At 47.6% G+C, this 25208-nt stretch overlaps 1 protein-coding gene across 1 annotated transcript; it reads left to right on the top strand.

Annotated features, from left to right (window-relative positions):
- The first annotated feature begins 3523 nt into the window (after window positions 1–3523).
- On the top strand, window positions 3524–23691 carry Hdc (histidine decarboxylase). Its single transcript, XM_059261321.1, has 12 exons — window positions 3524–3799; window positions 6011–6183; window positions 9754–9867; window positions 10780–10902; window positions 11849–11983; window positions 12176–12319; window positions 13480–13546; window positions 14443–14605; window positions 14691–14781; window positions 18710–18808; window positions 22432–22533; window positions 22684–23691. The coding sequence occupies exons 1-12, from the start codon at window positions 3769–3771 to the stop codon at window positions 23425–23427; spliced, it is 1986 nt and encodes a 661-aa protein (XP_059117304.1). The 5' UTR covers window positions 3524–3768; the 3' UTR covers window positions 23428–23691.
- The last annotated feature ends 1517 nt before the right edge of the window (window positions 23692–25208 follow it).

Below are 25208 nucleotides of genomic sequence, written 5' to 3'. Positions count from 1 at the left end.
TATCACTAGAAATGTGCTAGTTCCAAATTAACATTTGAACACCAATATTTTTGTGACTTCTTAAAACAAATTTCTCGTATGCACAGATAGTCGAAGTGGCCTTGTGTCTTCTGCTCATTTGATCCCTTAAATTTCTTTGAAAACATTTGACTTAAATGAAAATAAGTGATAACAAAATATGGAATACAATCTGGATACAGTTCCTAGGGCCTTTTACTTTTTAGCTAAATATCACTTTTAAAAAACAAGCAAAAATCTCTTTTGTTTTCCTGGGGGGAAAAAGAGCTTTATTGTGTTGACTTTTGGGGGGAAACATGAACAAATGTCTATTCACCCCGAATAGGACACCAACAGTAGGCTAAAGAGATGGTTCTACCAGAGTCTTGCTTTGTGAACCAGTGAGTATATTGGTGTTACAAGGGTAGGGGTGACTCAAAGGCTGCTGCATTACCAAAAAGCCACCCAGCATGGCTGACAACTCCCCAAAGCTGCATGCTTGGAGCTGTGGGGACAGCTTGAAGGTAGCACCTGAGGGTCTACCTAACAGCCTGTGACTGTCTGCTGTTTTATAACTCTCTGTGGTGGGGCGGGGCTTGAGATTCTTGTAACTTTCTGAGCTTTGTAAGCCTGTGTCTGCTTAGTTTTCTTGAATCCAATGGGGAATGTTTCAATCAGGAGGAGATAGTCACACAATAACTCGTTTTTTTAAAGGGGCTGTCTACCGTATTTTATTATTTGCTTACTTGGTATTTTTCTGAATAGTTTTGATCTCATATGCATAGTTAATATATGATGTATTTGATTCCTTTAAAATATGCACTACTACATAGTACAGCTCCATCCTTACCACTGATTGTGTGGATTGCCATTTTGAATGTCATGGATTGTTTCAATCCCTTGACTGCCTTGTGAGAATGATTTTCTTAACACTTTAGCACACCAGTTAAATCATTTGTTTTTCCATTGCTATTTTTCATGATTGGTCAAGCCTTTCCATTTCAGTCAGAACACTAAAGAGTTAAACGTAAACTACAAATCTCTATAGGAAAATACTGTATTTTTTTTTTTATTCCACACCAAAACTTTATTTTTATTTCCTATCTTCCAACCACATTCTGAGTTTAGGTGATAGTTCCTGTGGCCTTCTGAAAGCACATTTTGTCACTAGAGCACCTTTCAGAGCTCATCAGGAAGCTTACTGCTCACAGTGACATATTGTAAGAGTGCTGTATTGAGTCTGCTGATGAGGGAGACCATTGTTCGATTACATCTACTTTATACATTTTTCCAGGATGAAATGTCAATCAACCTACAGGAGACAAGTCAGCTTACAGTCTATGTGGTTCTGCTTATCTGGTGTCTGCCCTACGATGCTTACAATCAGGAGGTGGGAGGTAGCCAACATCTGAAGACAGTTTCCGTGGACTAACTTTTTCCAGGGCAACCCACCTCTGAAAATACTGTATTTTATGAAAGCCACATTTCAGTGAAATTATAGTCTCTTTAAAAAAAATCCTTAGTCTTTCCGGGAACTGCCTTTATTTCCAAACACTTCTACCTAGTGTTTTAGTGTTAGAGTGAGGGAAGCTGTTGCCTCCTAGTGAAAGAGAGGACTCTTGTAGGTGGCGATGAGCCACATGTCATGAGTCCAGCTCAGAAGACTGTAGCTTTTACTTTTTCTCCTTTTCTGTCTTTTCCTCTCTCTCTCTCTCTCTCTCTCTCTCTCTCTCTCTCTCTCTCTCTCTCTCTCCAGCCAGTGCCCTTCACTGCTGAGTCGGTTCTCCAGCCCTCTTTTTCAACTTCTTGTTGGCAAAGCAGCTGACCCTTTCTTTCCCTTATGTGTGGCGTTGTCCCTGTATACCAAACAATCCCTAGCAGACACCAACAGCGTGACCTCTAATTCAATCCACTTTCGACACTGAATGGAGTCAGGTCCCAGAGTTGGAGGGCTCAGCCTTACGACTCTGCTCCACCTTCAGACACAGGTTGCCAGTAAGGAGTTTGCGATTTGTGTTTGTAACCTGCGTGCTAAGACCAGATTCCCACATCCTTCTTGGGTTTAATAATTTGCTGGGATGGCTTATAGAGCTATAGTAGACACGCTTCCCATTGATCACAAGGATACCATGTAGGGTACACTCAACAGCCAGGTGAAGAGTGCCACATGGGGTGTGGAGCTACCTTCTCTGGGTGCTATCCTTCAGGCAGCCCTGTGTGGTCAGTGACTCCAAATTCTTCGAATCTCTTCTTCCAGAGGTACTTTTTTTTTTTCCCCCAAGGGGAAGGTGGGGACTGGGGATCAAACTCAGGGTCTTGGGTATGCGAGGTAAGTGATCTGTACTGAGTCGCACCCATAACCTCTAGTTCTTTTTATTCATCCCTCTGAGCACCCCATGAATTCTGTTGTCATAGATACAGATGATGTTTTAGATGGAGACTGTTTGGCTCGGGTTGGGCTTGAAACTCTTCCGTTCAAACATCTTCAGGCTGGAGCCTCTGAGGAACAAAGGGTCCTCGATACAAAACAAACAAACAAACAAACAAACAAACAAAGCCCTCTTGGTGTTTGGGAAACTAAGGGTTTTTGATGTTTTGTGGCAGTGTTGGCGTTCAGGACAAACACGCCACCCCAGAATATGAATTCAGGAGAGGAGGATTTGCCACCCCTAACAGGCTCCCTTTGTGCTATTCTGAGAAGCCCTGGGCACAGAAGTAGCTCTCAAAAGACGTCCCTTCGTAGGAGACATTCAGGAAGAAACCTCTGTTAGGAAAACTGCTTGCCTCAGGAAGAGGAGGGCTCCAGATAACCGCCATCATCAGAAAGATTTTCATCTGACACAGGACAGTGTCTCTTCCTCCTTTGAGAACGTGTGTGTCCTGCGCTCTGCTGCACCGAGTCCCCTCTCTGTTATGTAGCTCTGCTTTCTGTGGAAGCTTCCGTCAGCTGAAGGACTTCCATACTTAGGTTTGCCTGTCTTATGTTGGTTTAAGTTGTAGCCCAGGTAAAGAACCCAGAACAAGTACTATGTAGTAATGGAAAACATAATCTTTTGTGTCCATTGCCAGCTCCTGCCTCTTGAACTCAGCCTGGCTAGCTATGAGCTTCATGGAGCCTGCTCTTCCCTCACCTCAGAGAGAAGCCAGAGCAGGAGCAACCTAATTATGTGTGCCGCTTGTTGTGAATGCCCTTGGCCTATATTCTGGCCCCTGAGCTAGGACCTTTGCTGGAGCCTGGGGCTCTAGTTTCTGAGTGCAGGGACAGAGATGTGGAAGGCTCTTTTTTTGTTTTGTTTTGTTTTTTGAGACAGGGTTTCTCTGTGTAGTTTTGGTGCCTGTCCTGGATCTCACGCTGTAGACCAGGCTGGCCTCAGAACGCACAGAGATCTGCCTGCTCTGCCTCCCCAAGTGCTGGGATTAAAGGCATGCGCCACCACCATCTGGCATGGAAGGCTCTTTTACCTTGTCTACCTGGAGCTGCTTGTGGGCTTAGGTTGGTAGGTGCCCTGATTGGTCTAAAAAAAAAAAATTTCCTCTGGGTCTTTTGATCAAAGTTCTAATCAAGGACTGGGAGAAAAGAGGCTGAAATTAAGCCGGCAGGAAGGCACTTGATGGGGCGGGGCTAAAGCAGGGGAATGGAGAACTCTTTAAATAAGAGGCGCACTGGCTGCCAGGGAGTGCACAGCACAGAGGAGTAGTGAATAAGGAGCCAAGCTGGTAGCTGCCTTCCACAGTCCTCTCCGCCTGTCTGCCAGGAGCAAGCCAAGGGAGATGATGGAGCCCCAGGAATACCGAGCTAGAGGTGAGTGATGGGTACCCTGTGTGTCTTCCCTGATGGTTAGGTTGTGGAAACTGCTGCTGGGGCCAGGTGAGTGTTAGAACTGCTTTGGGAGAGCTGGCTTCAGCACTGTTTCTCCTGAACGGGACAGACGGACGTAGGTCAGAGTTTTAAGCGGTCCCCCGTTCTCTGACCCTCATGGACCCACTCCCATGTATCCTGCCCGTGTCTTACATTTTGTTTCCTCTCTATCTGCCCACAAAATAAACTATTTGCATTTGTGATCCATTCCATTATCTTATGAAATAGAAAAAAAAAAATCCCAAATAGTCTCCAAGTGCCCCCTTGTGTGCAGGCTTTCACATAAAAGCAAAACCCAACAGTTACCATGTCTTCAGGCCTGTCCGCGAGGGAAATGAGGAGTTACCGAAAGGGAATTCCTAGAAGAACACATCCAGCAAAGCCATTTGTGACTATGACTTTGGTCCCACGTCTTCCATTTAGTACACATTAACCAAAAACAAAGGCTCTTGTAAAAGCCTATGTGACAAAAGAGAATTTTGAGTGTCTTGATAATTTTGTAATATTTGCGTCTTCACACTGGGGCAGATTGCCTAGAATTTCTTGGCTGTAAGGTAATATCCTGTCTTAAATCTAACCTTTCCTCTTGTCTCCCCTAGCGATAAGTGGCTATCAACTTTTGATGCAGTGTGTATCAGAGTACCACGCTGCCTTTCAGTGGTGTGCTTGGCTGAGAGCCAGCGAGGGTCCTTATCCTGCGGTGAGACGCACTCTCCTTTGAGACTCCCTGGATGAGTGGCAGCTCTCTTATGTCTGATGGGCACCACTGCTGGGTGCCCAAGGCTGTGGAGGGCTGAAGGAGTCCAGTCCCCTGACTCCTCAGTTTTGTCTAGGCCTGGTTCTGTGTGTAGGAACTTCGCATAAGCAGATGAAGAGGGAATAAGTCAGGCTCCTTTTCTTCTCTGCTTGATTTCTCCTTTGCAGGGAGAAGACAAGGAGGGCGACTTAGGGAGGACTTCCTGTTCTTCACAAGAGGAGGGGGACTTAGGGAGGACTTCCTGTTCTTCACAAGAGGAGAGGGGCTTAGGGAGGACTTCCTGTTCTTCACAAGAGGAGAGGGGCTTAGGGAGGACTTCCTGTTCTTCACAAGAGGAGAGGGGCTTAGGGAGGACTTCCTGTTCTTCACAGCTGCTGCACAACACAAAGGTGGGGAAAGATGAGTGAGTGTGAGCGAGTGCCTGTGAAAACGGAGACCCCTGAAGAAGGGAAAGGGAAGAAAGCATAGCTCCCCCTCAAAAATTCTTCTTTATGTAGTCTTTGATCATTTGGTACATTTATTTGAACATGAAAGGCATGTTACAAACCCCGAGGAACAGCATCAAGGAGCTGCAGGCCACACATCTTGGCTCCAGGTTGGTTCACGAGCTCTTGTCTGGGCTCCTGGTTGTGCTTTAGATATGTTTCATGTACCTCAGAAATTGTATGTGACTGTGTGTGTGTGTGTGTGTGTGTGTGTGTGTGTGTGTGAACTTACAGTTTCAATCACACTCAAGATGTTACCAAGTACAAAAAGAGGTGAGAATGTTGAATTAATGAGTCTAACAAGATGTTTAGAGTTGGGCATGGAAGCTTCCCTCTGTGCTGACAAAGAACACAGTACATGTTAGTGTGTATGTGAGAGTGTGTGAATGTGTTAGTGTGTGTGAATGTGTGAGTGTGTGAGCTAGTTTTAGATTATATATGTGAGTGAATGCATGTGTGAGTGTGTGTGAATGTGTTAGTGTATGTGCATGTGAGTGTGTGTGTGTGTGTGTGTGTGTGTGTGTGTGTGTGAGAATGTGTAACCAGTTTGGGGTTCAAAGAGGTATGGAGTCTCTGTGTGAGCCTTTAAGGTCATGAATTATAGTTATTCTGGTTCTGGGAAGAAAACAATGAGAGAATAGACCATACCAGCAAGGAGGGGGAAGAAAAGAAATGTTTCACTTTGGTGCTAAAGTTTTCTGTTTTGCAGATTTTCCCTTTTGTTTATCTATTTTCTCACAGGTTCTTCCCATTACTCACTCATGCTCTGCCCCTCTTTGTCCTGTTGGGGATCAGGTCTACCTGGCCCACGAATGAATCTCTCTCCTCTCACCAAGTCTTTTGATTGGGGTCCACGAGGGACAGGCATGAATAGGCCAAGGAAATCTGACCTGTTCCTCTGCTTCTGTCCAGGGAAAGAGATGGTGGATTATATCTGCCAGTACCTGAGCACTGTGCGGGAGAGGCAGGTGACTCCAGATGTGCAGCCTGGGTACCTGCGAGCCCAGCTACCTGTGAGTGCTCCTGAGGAACCCGACAGCTGGGACAGCATCTTTGGGGACATTGAACGAATCATCATGCCTGGGGTGAGATATAGTAACTGCAGGGATGGTCCCAGGGTTCAGGGATGGGCGGTATCCCAGGAAACCCTCACTCGAGTCAGTGTGGCAGGACAACACGTCCCTCCTGTGCTTGTCACCCAACGTCACAGCTCATCTTCTAGGAATGGGAGGGCTCTGACTGCCTGGAAGGAGGCTTCTCCTGCCAGTGCTGACCTGTAGTGCTGGTGGGGAGGAGCAAAGTGTTGCCACCTTCAGAAGTGTGGCTAGCTAATGAGGTGGATGGAGACGTGAAGACCGGTTTGAAGAAAGAGGGCAATGGTGGAGCGAGGAAGGAGAGCAGAGGCCAGGGACAGCGCCTGCATCCCAATAGACAGGGCCTACCCAGCCTCTGAAATCTTACTGAATGGCCGGAACAGAGAGAACACCAGACCCCAGGAGCATCCTAGCTGCCAGGTGGGAAGGCGGCTGCGAACCCCATCAACTGCTCCTTCTTCTGTGTCATTCTCACCAGGGAGGTCTGCTGATTGAGCTGCTTCTTAGGGACAGGAAAGAGCTGTTCTGGAATTACTAATATGCCCCATGATGGAGGAGGGAGCAGTCTGTGGTGACAGTGACTTGAGCCGGGACCAGATGGAAGCTGGCTGATGCCTGAGACTTGAGCTGGGACTCCCTGCCCTGGCCTATGAGGGCACTCCTGGTCACCAGGAATGAGTAGATCTGCTGAGGTCCCTCTGCTGATATCACCCCAGTTCCCTCCCCTGCCCTACACAGGCGATGCACTAGCCCGTGATGAGCTGTTTCATGTAATCCTCCTAGTGACCCATTTGACAGACAAGGAAACGGAGGCTCACAGATGTTTATCATTTTGTCTCAGGTCCTGTGTGGCAGATCCAGGATTTCAGCATGAGATATCTAATGCTTTGTTTTCTCCCCATACTCGGACACCTCTATGGCAAGTGATGAGTCCCCTCAAACTGGGCCCCGGTCCCGGGCAACACACATTCTATAAACCCACCATCCCCCGAACCTCTGTGCTTGGAACATTATGTGCTGACCTGTGCTTGTCTAAAAGCTCCTCTCAGTGTTGACTTGAGGTTTGCTCCCATCAGTCTCCCAAAAGCTTTGGTCTTAGATGTGACAGATGTATCTCGAAGCCAGGATGAGGAAATGCTCAAACTCTGCAAAGGGCAAGTTTGCCATGTAAGTCTGTTCCGCAAGCATCTTCGGGAAATGTCAGTGTGAGTGCAGCTTTCCTGAAAGGCCTAGTTCCTCGATAAGATTATCTCACCCGTTTCATTCTGTGACGCTGTCACCCCAGGGACTAACTGTCATTAGGAGTGAGCCCAAGAGCAACTGTTAGTGCCGCTGCTGAGGGAAGGAGGCACAACCGTTTCCGGGAGGCGTGGTCAAGGAGGCTTATTTCTGGACTTGGAGGTCTGTCCGCGTTGATAAGGGCTCTTCTGGTTTATCTCATCTGATTATTTTACAAGAACTGATAACTGCATCGTGATAGCGCCAGGGGATGGAACCCCCTTCCCTCGTTTCCATGTGCGGTCTCTAAGCACAGCGAGAGTGAGGGCCCAATCTTCCGTTTCATCTTCCAGGCGGTGCCAGCCCCTAAGAGCCAGCCCGGAAGCAGCTGGCCCTTTGCACTTACGTTGAAAACTGTATGGCTGTTCCTTCCTGTCATTTCCTAGATGCTGAGAAGAAAAAGTTTCATTTTGTTTCAATTCCAATCTTGGCAAGAAAGTTAGAGCAAAAGAGAAAGCAAGCAGGCAAGCAAGCACGTGCGCACAAGCATGCACGCACGCACACATGCACGCAAGCTTAGTGGGTAAAGGATCTTGCTGGCAAGCCTGAGGATCTTCAATCCCTGGGACCCACATGGTGGAAGGAAAGAACTGACTCTTCCTCAGACCTCCACAGCCCCCCACCCCACACAAACATACACAGATAACACACAGATACATACACACAAATACACATGGACGTGCGCGCGCGCGCGCACACACCACACACAGATACACACACAAACATAATTAAAAATTAAAAAGAAAGAATATGAGAGACTGACAGAAACCCAGTGAGGGAAGGCAGGCTACCACTCTGCTTGGGTGTTTGGGTGGATTCTGGAGCAGGCAGCCTTGGGGCTCGGATGATGTTTGGGACTGCGAGATGCTACAGAGCTCTTGCTGACAGTTCCATTTCACATCAACAAAACAGGGATGAGCCTAGGAGCTCATGGGGATGCTGTGAGAATTAAATACAACAACTACGATAAAGCACGGAAGGTGGAGGACATTGGAACCGCCCGCTAGTCTCCCGCTTGCTTGCTGAGCTTTGAAGGAAGTGGTTTGCTGCCCGAGAGTCAAGGCAGGAGACGCGCTGTGCCTGTTACCTAGTGGTTAGTTCCCCACGAATGTTTCCACCTGACAACGGGCTGGTTTCTACCTAACTGTCCTAGGATTTATTTCAGGATGGGGAGGTACAAGAGAAGTTCCTAGTTGTATAAGGGTCTGAGGTGTATATGTATTTTGAGACCACCTTTAAGAATAATAATTAAAAATGGATCTCAAAGTTGACTGAGGAAAACAGGGGGCATTGGAGCTTGAGTTCCCAGACTTCACAGTGCATCAGCAAGGAGCTGAGTAAGGGCGGGAGAAGCCATGGAGCCTACCTACCCTTTGGACCCCACTCTTAACGCTCCTGTGTGCACAGGTGTGGGGCAGTGTGTGCGCTACAAAGGTTGTTCACACAAAATAGAACGGTGCACCAAGATGCCCTCCAGTGAGTTGTTCCAGCTCAGGGATCAAAGTGGGCTGTAGGAGCTGAGAAAGGACTCATGAAGAAAAAACATGGTAGTTTTCTAAGAATCAATAGGTTTTGGAGGGCCATGAGAAATCAGGGGACGCGGTTTCACTCAGAGAAAAACCCAGGTGGAAGCAGGACAGGAGAGTGAACAGTCACCGAGTGTGTGTGGTCCTCCGATAGGCTGGGCCCTCCCGAGCTGTTCGGCTCCTTCTTATGTCTCTGACTGTGGGCTCAGGATTAGCCTAGCATTTGCCTCCCATACTCCTGGGCTAGTCTGACATTACCTCTCCTTACCCACAGGGAAGCCAAGGGCAGCTTAGAACAAATCTGACTGGCTCCCAGCAGGCGCTCTCTTCCCAGCGACCTCATTGATCCACAAAACAATAGAAGCTTTGGCAAGAACTGGGAGGAAACAGCTGTTTGCTCTCTGGACCTTATGGTTTCTGCTTCCTTTGATTTTCTAGCAGGGAATCAGTGCGGGGCTAATGTGAGAGTGTGCCACATCCGTGTTACTGTGGCAGTCTTCATTTCTCATAGCTCCTTTCCAATGTGTGTGAAGGTCCTCTACTGAGGAGCTAGCTCAGTCCGGGATATGTGGAAAGAAGGAACAGTGATGAACACTTTATTCTTATGGACTGTGTTACTTATCTCTCTGAAAAGCATCCTCTCATTTTTCTTAGAGTTGTTTCTTCTTACCAGAGAGGTTCTCTAGAGGAAGAGAGAGCTTTCTGGACATGCCAGCTGGTGCCAACTGTGTATATGGTGTGTGTGCTCTGTCTCTAGGTGGTACACTGGCAGAGTCCCCACATGCACGCCTACTATCCGGCCCTTACCTCTTGGCCATCCCTGCTAGGAGATATGCTGGCTGATGCCATTAACTGCTTAGGATTCACATGGGTGAGTAGAAATGGCTGTAACTACTGATACCTGGGGACACAGCAGGGAGCGCCACCTCAGGATAGATGGATTCTGTTCTTTATCTCTGAAAGGGGTGGGTGTGTTTGACGAGATATTAATAATGGATTATTAATTAAAAATAAAAACATCAAATATTACAATGGCTTTATTGTTTAAACTTAGCCTTTATATAAATTATCTCATCTAATCCTATAGAATCACGAGTTCTGGCCCCATTTTATACATGAGGAAATTGAGGTTTGAGTCATTTATCTTGCTAAATTCACAGAGGTTATTCAGACTCAGATGAGATTTGAACCAAGATCTGGTCACTTCTACAGTTTGTGACCTTAACAGGGCACTTCGACGCCTGTTAGGTCACAACTTCCCCTGGGCTCTTGTCTCTGAAGAGTTAGAGATATGCTCCGGGACTTCCCTTAAGCTCTCCTCAGCTCTGAGAGGTGCCAGAAGCATTATGGAACATTTTTATCTCTTACGCTTGAACTTTTGTAGCGCACTGCAGGTTGGGGAGAGCACAGCTAGGCCAGTTATCTTGGGAAAGAACACAGTAATTTCTTAGTAATAACTTTCCCTTGGGTTTTAGATTATCAGTTGGGTGTTTTAAGACTGGGAGTGTCAGATTCGAGGCAATCATTCCTGGATTGTTTCTTCATAGAGTTCCAGAAAACCAACCTCATTGAGGGCAGCGTGGATCCAAAGCCCCCATTCTTTCCCTTTTTGACAAAGGAGTGTAGGATAGGTGGGGTGGAGGTGTGCAGCCCGGGCCTCCTGGCCTGGACCCCTCCTCTACAGAAGTTCCCATGGATATCGAGGCAGAGACGCTGGTGTTTCTGGGGCTGGTGGGGGCATCTCGGTGGGTCAGTGAAAATGAAAGTCCTTTCCTTCTTTCAGGCTTCCAGTCCAGCATGCACGGAGCTGGAGATGAGCGTCATGGACTGGCTGGCGAAGATGCTGGGGCTCCCTGAGCACTTCCTGCACCACCATCCCGGCAGCCAGGGGGGAGGTGTCTTGCAGGTGCCTGTGATGATAGCATTCCATCTCACACTGGGGCTGGGCACAGAAAGCAAAGGCAAATCCTTCCCCACAGTTCTCCCGTTCTCCGTGGAGTGTCCCTTAAGTCACCTGGATCACCAACGTCATCACCATCCATGTAGCTTCCACCTCTGCCACAGCCACCGCACGCCGAGGTCTTCACCACATCCCCTTATTTGAAATAGATGAATTCAGCATCTGATTCTCACAGGACCCCCACAGTGATGTCTGGAGAGAAATCTCAGCCAACCTTGTCTATCTTAAGGGGCATTTCCTTTAATGTGCATGCTCCTCATTTGGTAGATAGAAACGAGTTTCCAGAGGGACAGTGTTAGCCCACGTTGACAAGAACCATTGAAAATAAAGCCATGCCCAAATCACCAGCCCCTGCACAAACCAGGGCTCTCTGGAGAGTCTGTGTGGAATCAGACTCTATTTCCATTCTGGAAAAAACTTTCCCCTCCTCTCCCCCCCCCCCCCCATCTTTTCCTCTTTCTCTCATTCTGTTTGTGCTGATCAAACACAGGGCAGAGTGTAGGCTAAATATGGCCTCTACTACTGAGATGTACTTCTGGCTCCAAGTGTGCTTTTTTTCTTTTCAATAGATTTCACATGGTGAACAAACCTATCCACAAGAAATAGGACATTCTCTTGCTTGTTTCTGGAACAATCTTTTTCTTGTTTCTGTAGTCACTCTAAAAGATGTTGTTGGCATTAGGTGCAAACTTAACTTTCCGAATGCAGAATAGGTATGTGAGTCATGGAGAAAGGAGGCCCTCTGGGAAGGAGCACCCCACTTCCTTACTAATGATGATCACACACACACACACACACACACACACACACACACACACACACTCTCCATGGGAACAAACCTAGAGAACAGGACATGGAGGCTGACACATTTGCTAATCCCTCTCCACTACAGAGCACCGTCAGCGAATCCACTTTGATCGCCCTGCTGGCAGCCAGGAAAAACAAAATCCTAGAAATGAAAACGTTGGAGCCCGATGCTGATGAGTCCTCTCTGAATGCTCGGCTCATCGCCTACGCCTCTGATCAGGTAAGCTGCTTAGAACCTGTGTAATTTCCATCTGCACCTGTGAATTCTGGGTTCTGGGGTTGACTCCAGAAACCATAAGGAATGCTGATCTCACACCTGGGCATTCAATTCCTTCAGTCTTGGTCTTCCGCCATTTCTAGTCATGCTGATCTCACGACAGCCCTTTCATGGATTTTTCCATGGCCCATGTAGGCTCACTCTTCAGTGGAGAAGGCTGGCTTGATTTCCCTTGTGAAGATGCGATTTCTGCCTGTGGACGACAACTTCTCACTCCGAGGAGAAGCTCTTCAGAGAGCCATTGAGGAAGACAAGCAACAGGGCTTGGTGCCTGTCTTTGTAAGTCAGAATGTATCTTTAGGATCAGTGTGCTAGAATGTGGATGTTAGTAAGCAAGGGATTTTGACAGAATCCTGGTAAGTAATGTGCCACAAACAGAAGCAGAAATTCTTACTTAAACTTAGTGTATTACAAATTATGAGATGTTCTTTCTTTCTTCATTCCTTTCTTTCTTTCTTTTGTAACACAAATTTTAAATAGCCTTATTAATAAAAAAAACCCCAGAGCCAGTCACTGGGGTGAAAGCTGAAAGATTAGAGCAGCAGAGCAAGCCAGCCCCGAGTTCTTACCTCTATGAAATCCTCAGTCTTAAGACAGTGAGTTCCTGTTTCCTCACGCCTTATATACCTTTTTCTGCCCTGCCATCTTACTTCCTGGGGTTAAAGGCGTGTGTGCTTCCCAAGCAAAGGCATGAGATCTCAAGTGTTGGGATTAAAGGTGTGTGCCACCACTGCCTGGCTGTTCTCAGTTCTTGAACTCACAGAGATATGGATAGCAATAGAATTAAGGGTGTGTACCATCACTGTCTGGCCTCTATGTCTAATCTAGTGGCTGGCTCTGTCCTCTGATCCCCAAATAATTTTTATTGGGGTATACAATATATCACCACATTCTTTTTTTTTTTTTTTTGAGACAGGGTTTCTCTGTGTAGCTCTGGCTATCCTAGAACTCACTTTGTAGACCAGGCTGGCCACTGTCTCCCAATGCTGGGACTAAAGGCATGCTTGAGGTGTTATTCCATGTTGTGTTATGAAATAAAAGTTATGGATTGTAGCCAGTGCTAAAAAGAAATGGAAAATATTCAAATGCATTTATGCACCTAGAGTATGTATTGTTTTGTGAAACTTTCTTTTTTTTTTGGAGACAGGGTCTTACTGTGTAGACCAAACTGGCCTTGAACTAATAGACACCTATCTGCCTCTGCCTCTTAAATGCTGGGATTAAAGGTATATACAACCACACCTGGTGAAACTTTCATTTTAAATGTACACATTTGTGGGATAGATTGCTGTGCAAAGTAGATTTCTTACTGCAAGGTATGATAAAATAGAGTGTGAAATAGACACATTCTGGGTGGAGGGGCGCGGATGGCAGGTGATGTCAGGGAGAAGATCCTTGTTCAGCATCGGTGTGTCATGTGACTCTTTATCTCTCTCTAGGTCTGTGCAACATTAGGGACCACCGGAGTCTGTGCATTTGACAGGCTGTCAGAGCTGGGCCCCATCTGTAAGTATCTGTCCTCCTCGGCTAGGAAGGTAAGGGATAATGGTTGAAATATTTGCTAGAACAAGAGCCTGAGACCAGCTCCACTGAATTATTCTCATTGGTCAGTTTGGTGATGAAAGGAGGGAGGGAAATCATCAAAGGTTGTGAGAGTCACTCCCCAGCAGGTCAAGGTCACTGGGCTTTTCCTCGTGGTCAGATGAAAGCTGGAAATGCTGTACTCGGTGTTCTGTCCTGGGAAGGAAGCATCAGTCAGCTTCTCCACTGCTGTAACCAATAATGAAATCATAAAGACATAATGGATTTTCAGATAATGAAATTATAAAGAGAAAGGGTTTATTTTGGCGAACAGTTTTGGAGGCTTCCAGTCCACCATCAGCTGGCCCCGTCACCGCTGGGCCAGAGTGAGGCACCGAATGTGGTGTACGTTGGAGCAAAAGCAGTCAACAACATCAGAGAAGGAGAGAGGGGAGGAGATCAGCATCCTGCCACCTCTTCAAACTACGCTTCCCTCCCGCCATAGCCACCCTGTAGAACAAGCTTTTAACACAAGAGCCCTTAGGGGACATGGGATAGCCAGTCTGCGGCAGAGTCTCAAGTTTTCACATTCTCTCACTTGGAATGTTGAAGTCTAGTCAAAGCAGGCTCTGTTTAAAATATAAAATCTATATAAAGATAAGGAGGTGGCAATGTCTGCTTCAGCTCCACCTCCTTATGCCAAGGCCCCGCCATCTCATCTCCACAACTCTTGCTGACTCCTTTAGCAGAAAACACCGTCCTTTTCCAGGTCTTTTCTTTACAGCCTGCCATGGTGTTGGCTAGGTGAGCAAGGCCTTTTGGTTGGCCGGTAGTAGCTCTTTCAGGCCCCTTCTTCTAGCCGATGACATTTGCTTTCTCAGGTGCCAGTGAGGGGCTGTGGCTCCACGTCGATGCTGCTTATGCTGGGACAGCCTTTCTGTGCCCTGAGCTCCGGGGATTCCTGAAGGGTATCGAGTACGCTGACTCCTTCACTTTTAATCCTTCCAAATGGATGATGGTACACTTTGACTGTACTGGGTTCTGGTGAGTCGAGCTCTGGGCATCGGAAAATGCCTTGCTTCCTTAGAGAGACCTCAGCCACCACTAATACCTGCTTGGAAACCCACAGGGTTAAGGACAAGTACAAGTTGCAGCAGACCTTCAGTGTGAACCCCGTCTACCTCAGACATGCCAACTCTGGGGCCACCACAGACTTCATGGTGAGTTTCCGGGAATGAGCAGCCTGTGGCCTCTCAGGTGGGGACTATGGACTGACCCCTGAGGTTTTGAATGGCTGCTCCCTTCAGAGGCAGCAAGCTATGAGTTCATTACATAGTTTGCCACTGGATACCCTTGCTTTCAAGTTGTGCACAAGCGCACAGAATGAAACACAGAAAATGAGACAAACAAAACAAAACAAAAAAGAAACAACCCGCCCCCCCCAAACAAAACAAGACAAACAAAAACCTCCCAAAAACCCAAACCCTAGAAAGATCAATTCCTAAATCTTTTTGGCTTGTTTTCCTCCCAGAAGTGTTCTCTCTGCCACAGGTAGGTTAGCTCTTTTTACCGTCTTTGGCTGGTGTTTGCTTGATTTTTTGCTTGCCGGAGAGTGTGGACCATTTCCTCAGGTGGGAAAGAGGCTCCGTGTTAAACTGCTTTCATGTCGCTGTCTTTGACATAGACCCTCCAGGAGCTCTGCAGGGAGAGTGTCTCTGGCCTTCCCAGCTGCCTACACCTCCACTCTTTCAGGCTTAGGCCCTCAGCACATACCATGTCTTAGGAAAGCAAGCTCTTCAGATTTACTCTTCAGTTTGAAGATGAGCCCTTCGTTTTAGGTGGGATTAGGATGTAAATAAACATGTTGCGTATCACATGGCTAGTGAAAGGTTTGAAAGGAGAACACGGTGTGCTTGGCTTGGAATTCTGTGCATCGGTAGTCATTTGGGAAACTGTTGAAAATCTGCACCTCGGGAACATGGCACTGACTTCATAGGGGTTTGTGAGGCTTTCATGGGAACATACATGTCAGAACAGTGTCTGAGTGGCAAATGCTTGATAATTAGTATGCATAAAATTCCAGAAAGGTCTTCTCATAAGTTGCAGGGGTTTGCTATTGCAACACGGCTAAACACACACGCGCTAAGGCTGGATTGCCTGTGCGTGAAGCCCGCTTCTCCTCTGACTGGCCTGAGGGGCTCTGGACAAACGGCTTGTACTCTGTCCGGGTTTCTGTCTCTGTAAACGGAGACAGGAGCGGTTCTGCCTTCTAAGCTTGCTGTGAGAATGGAATGAATTAACACAGTGACACAGTGAAGCCGGCGACCTTGGGGAAGAGCTGGCGTGTTTTTCTCCTTAGACAGTCCAAGTGCCTTTTCCTTTGATTTAGTTCTGTAGCAGAGGCGCTGTCCTCACTTGGTCACACTGATGATTCTTCTGTGAAGACATTTCCTTGAGGTTTAGGAAGGCTTTGGCGTTGCAGGCAGTAAGCTTACAGTATGGAGGGAAAAACTTCTAGAGGAGAATAAAAATAGATGGCCTCTTGCCCTTTCTGGTGGGTGTTTCAAAAAATTTAAGTAAACAACAACAATAATTGAATGCTACAACTGTCAGTCAATCCTGCCTGTGAAATGATGCCTATGATTTCAGGAGTTTAGTTGGACTTGGAACTTCTTATCCTGACTCCACTCCCAAATGCTGGAATCATGGGATATGCCAGCTGGCATCACAGGAGAATGCCATCATGCCCAGTCTATGCAGTGCTGGGGATCAAACCAGGACCTCACACACACTAAGCAAGCAGGCCCCTGCTGGGTTCTTGAAGGCCTGCTGTTATTTTTGTGATTTTTTAGCAGCCTGAGTATACCTTCAAGTACATGTACCTTAAGTCCCGGTGTGGTCTGAGGACCATAAATAATGTTTTCTTAGAAATAGCTGAATCTCTGAGAATGTCTTTCTCTTGGCTGCTCTGGGAAACTTCCATCACGGCATCGCTGTGGGATCAAGCGGATTTATTCTTCAAGCGTATGGAGAAGCTTCTCCAGAGCAATGAGGCTGCTCTCTTTGTCTTGGTCCTCAGCCTCTTAGAGCTGCTCCAAGCTTCTTTGCACCCAAGGGGCTTCAGTTTTGAGTAGAAGCCAAGTCCGGCTCTGAAAGGACCTAGACACATTACAGTGCTCCAGGTGTTTAATTTGGGGGAGGGGGCCTCTGGAACCATCTGGAATCCGGGCCGCTGTCTCTGCCATCCATGAAGTTCCCCCGAACTTCATTCTGTGTCTCTCCAAGGGCAGAGAGCACCGACAGCAGGGAGGCCCGTAAAGCCTTGAGGAGACACAGAGGATGCTGGGAGACATCTCTAGTTAAGGAAGTTCCATGCCAGTCTTTATGAACCCAAACTTCTCAAGCCAGCAGAAACTGGCTAAGACAGTCTCTGGGTCCATATGGTTTGATTTTAGCCGAGTGATAAGAACGGGAACGGACATCAGGAGGAGACCACAGCTGAAACGCCCCTTACCTTTCCCTAGGTGGTTAGTTTACCATAATCTAGAAACTGGCATGTTTTAGAGGGAAAGGTCAGCACCCACTTGTTATCCTGTGAATGTCCTTAGGACAAGGCTGGGGCAGGCTGTGGCAAGGATTTTGTCCTTTCCTAAGGTTTTGATGCCCTCTGCTGGCTGACAAAGGTCCTTGAGCTGGCCTTCCACTGGACAAGTTTTTCTTGGAAATCAAAGGTTTCCTTCCTTCCTTCCTTCCTTCCTTCCTTCCTTCCTTCCTTCCTTCCTTCCTTCCTTTTTCTTTCTTTCTTTCTTTCTTTCTTTCTTTCTTTCTTTCTTTCTTTCTTTCTTTCTTTCTTTCTTTCTTTCTTTCTTTCTTTCTTTCTTTCTTTCTTTCTTTCTTTCTCCCTTTCTTTCTTTTGAAAGGGTCTCTCTGTGTAGCCCTGGCTGTCTGGAGCTTGATGTATAGACTAGGCTGGTCTCAAACTCACAGAGATCCACCTGCCTCTGCCTCTCCAGTGCTGGGATTAAATGTGTGTGTCACCATCCCGGGAATCTAGTGCTTTCTTGAAGGACACATAGCATTCTTGAATGTAGTGATATCCCAGCTGTGTTTGGCCTGGGAAACTAGAGCAGAGCATGAAGATGAGTACATCAGTGAAGACTTGGCAAAACTCCATGGAGACAGGCAGATGAATATTCGACAGGATGAATATTTTTAGGGAGCAGAAATGGTGGTGGAGGCATTCTGACATTTGAGGGGGCACTTAGGAGAAGCCACGTTGCTCATTAGAATGACTGCAAATGTCCCCCAAACTGTGTGCTCTGTTTTCAGAACTGAGAATTTGGATTGGGAATGTTCAGATCTATGGTAACTGCAACTTTGAACTTAAAGCTCTGTTGAATTTGGTACCAGAGAAAATGTCAATTTCAGCCCGAGGCAGAGGTTCCTATGCTCATTTGCAATCTCAATGCTTGAGTGATGTGCATCTGGAGCTACAGGAAGCTCCCGGGGAAAAGCCAGGAGGTGGCATCGAGGTTAAGTGAGGACCATCTTGGTGCCAGACAGAGACACAGATGTAATATTTAAATCACATGCCCATCATCTAAACAGCCCACACTGACTGGACGATTTCCTCTGAGTTTTTGCATCCATTGTTCCTGAACCATTTCCTGGGAAGTGACTTTTGTTTTATGCCATTGATGTGTCAGTGAGGGAGCCCTGCCAAAGTCACACAGTGTAAGGGGCAGGCAGAGCTGGAGGGAAACCCAGGTCTCTCAGGCCCCAGTGTCTAGCTCTTAATCACTGTACTTTAAGCCACTATCCACGTTGAGAAGAACAGACCTAGAACTTTAATTTCTGCTAGTCAAGGAACTTGCCTCGAGTTTCTAAGTTGGAATGAAATACTGAAGCAGCAGTTGAAGTGAGGCACTGCCCTCGGTTCCAGGTCACAGGCTTGATTTCCACTTGTCCCGCTCTCTGTGGAGTGCCACCGGGATAACTTGTCTTGGTTTGCTCCTTAGCGACAGCTTTGGGAGTCATGGCGACACCATGGGTCCCAGGAGGGCTGGGCAGGCAGCACATAATGCTAAGAGCGCCCAAGGGACTGGGCACCTTGCTTCTAACCATGAGCCCTGTGTTATTTGTTCCTAGCACTGGCAGATCCCCCTGAGTCGGCGCTTTCGCTCCATTAAGCTCTGGTTCGTGATTCGGTCCTTCGGGGTGAAGAATCTTCAAGCACATGTCAGACACGTATGTTGTAGGGTCGTGGGACCCAGCCCATGCTGCTTTGCGTCTTCATGGGAAGGAAGACTTGTTTCGGTTTTACACATCTGCCCAGGGGATCCTTGGTGTCTGGCTCAGGTGGTTGGACCGGTAGAGGGGCTTCTGGGATTTGATGATTGGTTGTCTAGAGGAGCGCTGAGCATCACGTAATCCCAGCAGACTGTCTGTGATTTGTAGCTCGAGTTGTTTATCGTCTAAACAGTCAATACTAAGCACAGCTTCCTTTGAGTTTTTTGCATCCCCTGTCTGTCGTATCACTTCCCTGAGTGTCTCACCTTTCCTGTTGCTGTCTTTGAGGAGTGTAGGCTCAAAAGCCTCGTTTGCAGAAAGAGAAAGTGAAAGTAGTCCAAAGGGCAGTGTGTAGGGTCAAAGCGGGGCCATATCTTTTTTTTTTTTTTTTCTTTCCGGTTAAGGGGTGGGGAAAATACCATGATTGTCACAGCTGGTTGAAAATTATGGTCACTATTACGGTGATATCTGAAACCTAGCTTTCCCACTTGCAGACCCCGCCCCTGCATTGTGCCAGTAGAAATTTACTGAAGCCCTGGTGGTTGATTTTTTTTCTCCAGTTCAATTTAGTAACAACACGATTACTGTGTAGTAAAGAGACTCAGAGTTAAGTGACTTGGGCACTCATGTTCTTCATGGAAAAGACGCTCAGCTGAGCCCTCAGGCTAGCAGTATTTCTCAACAACCGGGGTAACTCAAAGACACAGTTTTTCTTTCAACCACCTCCATGTGTCTTTGCCTTATCACCTTTCTCCTAGGGAAATTTCTTATTTCTCCAATGAACAAGAACAAAGTGAAATGGCAAAGGTAGTACCTGGACTGGCCAATGAGCGGTTACCACCTAGCATTCTCCTGCCCTTCCTCTGTCTCCAGACTCAAGAGTGGAGGGTACAGGGTGGGAATGGAGGCGATAGAGGTGATAGGAATTTCTCTTGCCTGAAGCTTAGGATTGGATATTCAACTGGTCAACCTTCCCTAACACTGCCTTTGTCTGGCCCTTGGATTCCCATCACTGCCCTACGATTTTACCACACCAGCCCACACCATGGGTGTGCTTTATTCTCATCCTCAGCCTGAGCCTTAGCTTGGGCATTTCACAGACATATCCAAACTCCAAACTCAGCCTACAGCTGCGCCCGACCCTGCCCTTCTTTCCAAATGGTGTCAAGTTCGACTTCCCCAGAAGTCTCTCTGAGCACTCCCCCTCTTCTGCCTCTGTGGCGTCCCCAGGGACAAGCACATTTGAAGGACCTGGAGCAAAAAGCCCTGGGATAATGAGCACTGAGTTAAAACGCAGCTGTTTGACATGAGCTAATTTATCTCTTGAAGTTGCTTGTGATTAAATTATCACTTGTATAGCACTTTAAAGAGCCCATACCACTCACTCTTTGTTGGAGTCTTGAGGTGGCTGGTCGCCCAGATCAAGTGAGACTCACAGACAGGAATTGCTTTGCTCAAGAGTGGAAGTCCCGAGACTTGACTGCAACCCTTCCCAGTTCCAAGCCCTTTTTTTCTTTATGGTTCTTGCTGCCCTTAACTGTGCTGAGCTCTTGAAGCCAGGTTATATGAAGCCACGTTTTGCATCTCTGTGCTGTAGAGTGGTGCTTTAGAGATTTGAATTTTAGTTTTACCCCTTCTTGAGCCTGGACAGATAGATCTTTCTGTATTTGCTTTATTGGACCTACAAAATGATGTGGTAGCACCATTCTCAAAGGTTAAATGAGACAATACACATGCAGGTTTTAGCATTAAAAATCAAGTATTCCTCCACTTCTAGGATTTCATTTTCTTTTTAAAGGTGTAGCCCAGGCTGGCCTCAAACTTGCAATCCTCTTCAGCACTTGCCCACTGGACCTCACTGGGACTGGGTATTTTTTCTTCTAATGACAACGAGTTGTTATTATCCATTTCCCATCACCTGCAGGTGACTGGAAAACCTTTGTAAACAGCCAGATGGTCTTTTTATTTTTTTGTACTGTGGTCCTTACTGTCTCTGCTGTAGCTACTGAGCCCTGTCACTGTGACACAATGACAACATGTGAACGCACAGGGCCATCCTCAGCTACATAGTGAGTCTGAGCCAGTCTGGGCTACATGAGAACGCTTCTCAAGAAAAAGAAAAGAAAAAAAGGCTCATGGGGCGGCGGTGAGAGCGTGAGATAGACGGCAGAGAGAGAAAGATAGAGGTTGGTTTAAACGGCACTGTCTCCTCGGTCAACGATGACGGCGGAAACGCTTGTCTTCTGAAATACATCAGGTGAAGCCCATAAAAAAATCACTTAGCAGAGACCCTGTGAAAGAAAAGTAACCCGGGCTGGTCTTAGACTGGGATCTCTGCCCCCCTCCACCTCCACCCCCCGCCACAGGTCTCACTATGTAGCCCAGGCTGGCCTTGAGCACACACAGAGAGATCTGCCCACCTCTGCCTCCTGAGTGCTAAAATTAAAGACCTGTAACAGTATTCCTGGCAAACCTTGAACTTCAGATCCTCCTGCCACAAACTCCCCACACCTGGCTTTATCCAGTTGTTGATTGAACACAGAACTTTTTACACAATGGGCTAGCAGATTGCCAGCTGAGCCACAGCCCGGTCCTTCTTTATTCAAAAATTCTATGTAAAAGTAAAATCAAGAAAACCATAGGGAAATTTAAAAGATCATGTAAACACTATAAATATCAATATGATGTTAAATCTTTAATTTTGTGATGATAAATATGCACAACATATAAAACAACTGTGTTTTAGGGTACAATGTAATGTGATATTACCTATACTCAATATCAAATGAGTATTGCTATTTCCAGAACATTTCACCATCCCAAGAAGAACCTCTGCACCTGTTAACTAGGTACAAGCTTTTTTCCCCATGGTATAGGTGGTATGCTATATAAAATATAAACTCCCTGTGACGTGTCAGTAACAAGGGCCTTTGAACTATGGCGTGTGAAGAGCATGTGAGGTGAGGGAAGTCAGTTGGTACTTTTTTGGGGGAGTGAGGGGGTTTCGGGACAGGGTTTCTCTGTGTAACAGTCCTGGCTGTCCTGGAATTCACTTTGTAGACCAGGCTGGCCTCAAACTCACAGAGATCCACCTGCCTCTGCCTCCTGAGTGCTGGGATTAAAGGCATGTGCCACCATGCCTGGCCCAGTTGAGCCGTTTGAGGCAGGGGTATGGCTCAGCCTACACAACCTGCTGAACTTTCCTTTGGGCACGGAGTTGGACCCTTTCTGGCTCCCACGGCCAGTGAAAAAGCTGAGAAGCTGGAAGAGGAGGCTGATTGCTGAGTTAGAAAGCACGCGACTCTTGAGTTCTGGGACTAAGTTGAAAGAGGACTTTGAGACACAAGGTCTCTGGGTGGGTGTGACGTGACAGAAAATGAAACAAGAGGGTTTTCCAGCTTGAATACAAGCGAGATCCAACGGGGAAGACAGGCAGGCAGAGGCCACACAGGTCTCAGGACTCATCTGATCTAAGTTGCTGAACAGTATCAAAGCAGATGCAGTTTGGTTTTTGCCTATTAACCACAGTTTTGTTTTGCTTTTGTTTGTGTGTGTGTGTGTGTGTGTTTTTACAATTCCAGGGTACAGAAATGGCCAAATACTTTGAATCTCTGGTCAGAAATGACCCTTTCTTTGAAATTCCTGCTAAGAGGCACCTTGGTTTGGTGGTTTTCCGTCTGAAGGTAATGTGCGCTCCCATGGCTCCCTGAGAAGGGTGTTTCCATTTCAGAGTTGAGTGGGAATGGAGCCTCATAACCCCGCAAATGCTGGGCTTCAGGGAGCACCCACCAGCGGCGTGTTGTAGACTCCAGTTCTCTTTATTCCTCATATAGGGTCCCAATTGTCTCACAGAAAGTGTGTTAAAGGAAATAGCCAAAGATGGCCAGCTCTTCCTTATCCCAGCCACTATCCAGGACAAGCTGATCATCCGTTTCACTGTGACATCCCAGTTTACCACCAAGGAGGACATCCTGAGAGACTGGAACCTCATCCGAGAGGCTGCTACCCTCGTCCTGAGCCAGCACTGCACTTCCCAGCCGAGCCCTCGGGCCAAGAACCTCATCCCAACCAGAGGCTCCAGGGACCCGACCGGTGGGCTATCCCTGGAGTCCGTCAACGAGGGAGGAGACGACCCAGCTCAGGCCCGGAAGATCATCAAGCAGCCCCAGCAGCTGGGGGCCAGTGTGATGAGAAGGGAAGTCGGCTGTGATCTTGAAACCCTGCTGGATCCACCTGACGAGTGCTTCTCGGAAGAAGCCCCAGATGCCACCAAGCACAAGCTGTCGTCCTTTCTGTTCAGTTACTTGTCCGTCCAGAGCAAGAAGAAGACAGTGCGTTCCCTCAGCTGCAACAGCGTGCCAGTGAGTGCTCAGAAGTCACTCCCCACAGATGGCTCAGTGAAGAACGGGGGCTCCTTCCGGGCCAGAATCTTTTCCAGGTTCCCGGAAGAAATGATGATGATAAAGAAAAGCGCCTTCAAAAAGCTGATCAAGTTCTACAGCGTGCCCAGCTTCCCAGAATGCAGCTCTCAGTGTGCCCTACAGCTGCCCTGCTGCCCTCTGCAGGCCATGGTGTAGAGCCTTCGACCAGAACGCTAGGATGTGCTTCGGGGAGTTTGTGAACCCCTCAACATGGTGTGCCGCTTGTGTGCTTCTGTGTGTGTGCGCCTTGAGGGGGAGCAAGTCCGTAACTTTGATCATAGCCTCACGGGGTTCATGACTCACAGTGGACGGTAATTGGGGAGTCTAAGCTCGGATGCTCCAGAGTGTTGCAGCAGCCTGTCAGACAGAGGGGCTAGGAGGGAGGGGTCCTAACTGTTAAGCTTATAACATGAAATGCAACCTAGAAATAAATTGTGCTTGTATCTGAAATAAACCGCAGTCTGACTTAACTGACGCCCAAAACGCAGGTGACTAAGCAAATAATGTGCCAGAGGTGCCATGCCTGTGCCCCGGTCCTGCTTTACAGAAGGCTGAAGACTTTAATTTAGTCATGAGAAAGTGGAATTGGAGGATCCCTTGGTATCAAGCAAGGAAGGCGGCTTATTATTTGAGACAGGGCCTTATTATAGAGCCCTGGCTGGCCTGGAACCCATTCTGTAGACCAGACTGGCCTCGAACTCATTCTGTAGACCAGGCTGGCCTCGAACTCACAGAGATTCACCTGCCTCTGCCTCCCGAGTGCTGGGATTACAGGTGTGCGCACGACCCGCAGTTTGTATTTTTAAAGCATCAATTCTCAGTTAACACTGTGACTTCCACTTGGTTCATGTAAAGCTATGTGTCCTCATTTATAAACTGCCTGCAATTTCCTATGCAGGAGTCTTAAAAACAAAACCAACCAACCAAACAAACAACAAGAAAACCTACTGATTCCTGGGGCTGGACACACATTTCAGTGGTTAACAGCATGCATTGCTCTTGTAGAGGACCCAAGTTCAGGTCCCAGTAACCTGTCAGGAGGTTTACAACTGCCTGTAACTCCAGCTCCAGGGGACCAGACACCTCTGCCTGGCTTCCTCAGGCATGGCACACACACACACACACACACACACACACACACACACACACACACAGAGAGAGAGAGAGAGAGAGAGAGAGAGAGAGAGAGAGAGAGAGACAGACAGACAGACAGACAGACAGACAGAGGTGTTTAAAAATGAAGTAAATCTTAAAAGAAGATTGATTCCTAAAAATATTGGGCTAGTTGCCATGGGGTGGCTCTGGGCTTTGGGGTGTGTTGGATACCCCAGGTGATGCTAAGATACAGCATTTGTTAAGCTCACTAGTTTCTGAAAGGGTCAATGGTGTCCCCAGATGTTTCAAGGCACAGGCAAGTTTGGGAACATTGTGCGGATGCAGAGCTCCCCAGGTTTGAGCCTGTGCATGAATCAGCGGGAGGGCTTGTTAAAACCCACAGTGCTGAGCCCACTCGGAGAGCTTTTGACTCTGGGTCTAGGGTGGGGCCCGAGGCTTTGTGTTAAGAAGCTCCAGGTGGCCGGGCAGTGGCGGCGGCGGCGGCGGTGGTGGTGCACACGCCTTTAATCCCAGCACTCGGGAGGCAGAGGCAGGTGAATTTCTGTGAGTTCGAGGCCAGCCTGGGCTACCAAATGAGTCCCAGGAAAGGCGCAAAACTACACAGAGAAACCCTGTCTCGAACCCCCCCCCCAAAAAAAAAAGAAGCTCCCAGGTGATGCTGGTGCTGTCACTGTGTTCCCTCCAGTTCTCGCAGTGGAGTCGAGTAATGTCAATGCGTTGTGTGACTCCCCCACCCCCACCCCTGCAGTCCCCCCCCCCATCCCTCAGCCACTTTCCCTTCTCCCTGGACCCACTGCCCCCCACTTCCCTTCAGAAAAGGG

This window comes from Peromyscus eremicus, chromosome 4 (assembly GCF_949786415.1).
Source record: "Peromyscus eremicus chromosome 4, PerEre_H2_v1, whole genome shotgun sequence".
NCBI lineage: Eukaryota > Metazoa > Chordata > Mammalia > Rodentia > Cricetidae > Peromyscus > Peromyscus eremicus.
The sequence above is the reverse complement of the archived record's forward strand: the minus strand, read 5'-3'. Positions and strand labels throughout refer to the sequence as shown.

Bases quoted from the DNA above. Each gene is read 5' to 3' on its own strand.
- Hdc (XM_059261321.1), top strand. From the start codon at position 3,769: ATGATGGAGCCCCAGGAATACCGAGCTAGAG. The intron at 11,984-12,175 runs GTAAGCTGCTTA...TGGCCCATGTAG, and splicing joins TCGCCTACGCCTCTGATCAG to GCTCACTCTTCAGTGGAGAA. The intron at 14,606-14,690 runs GTGAGTCGAGCT...GGAAACCCACAG, and splicing joins TTTGACTGTACTGGGTTCTG to GGTTAAGGACAAGTACAAGT.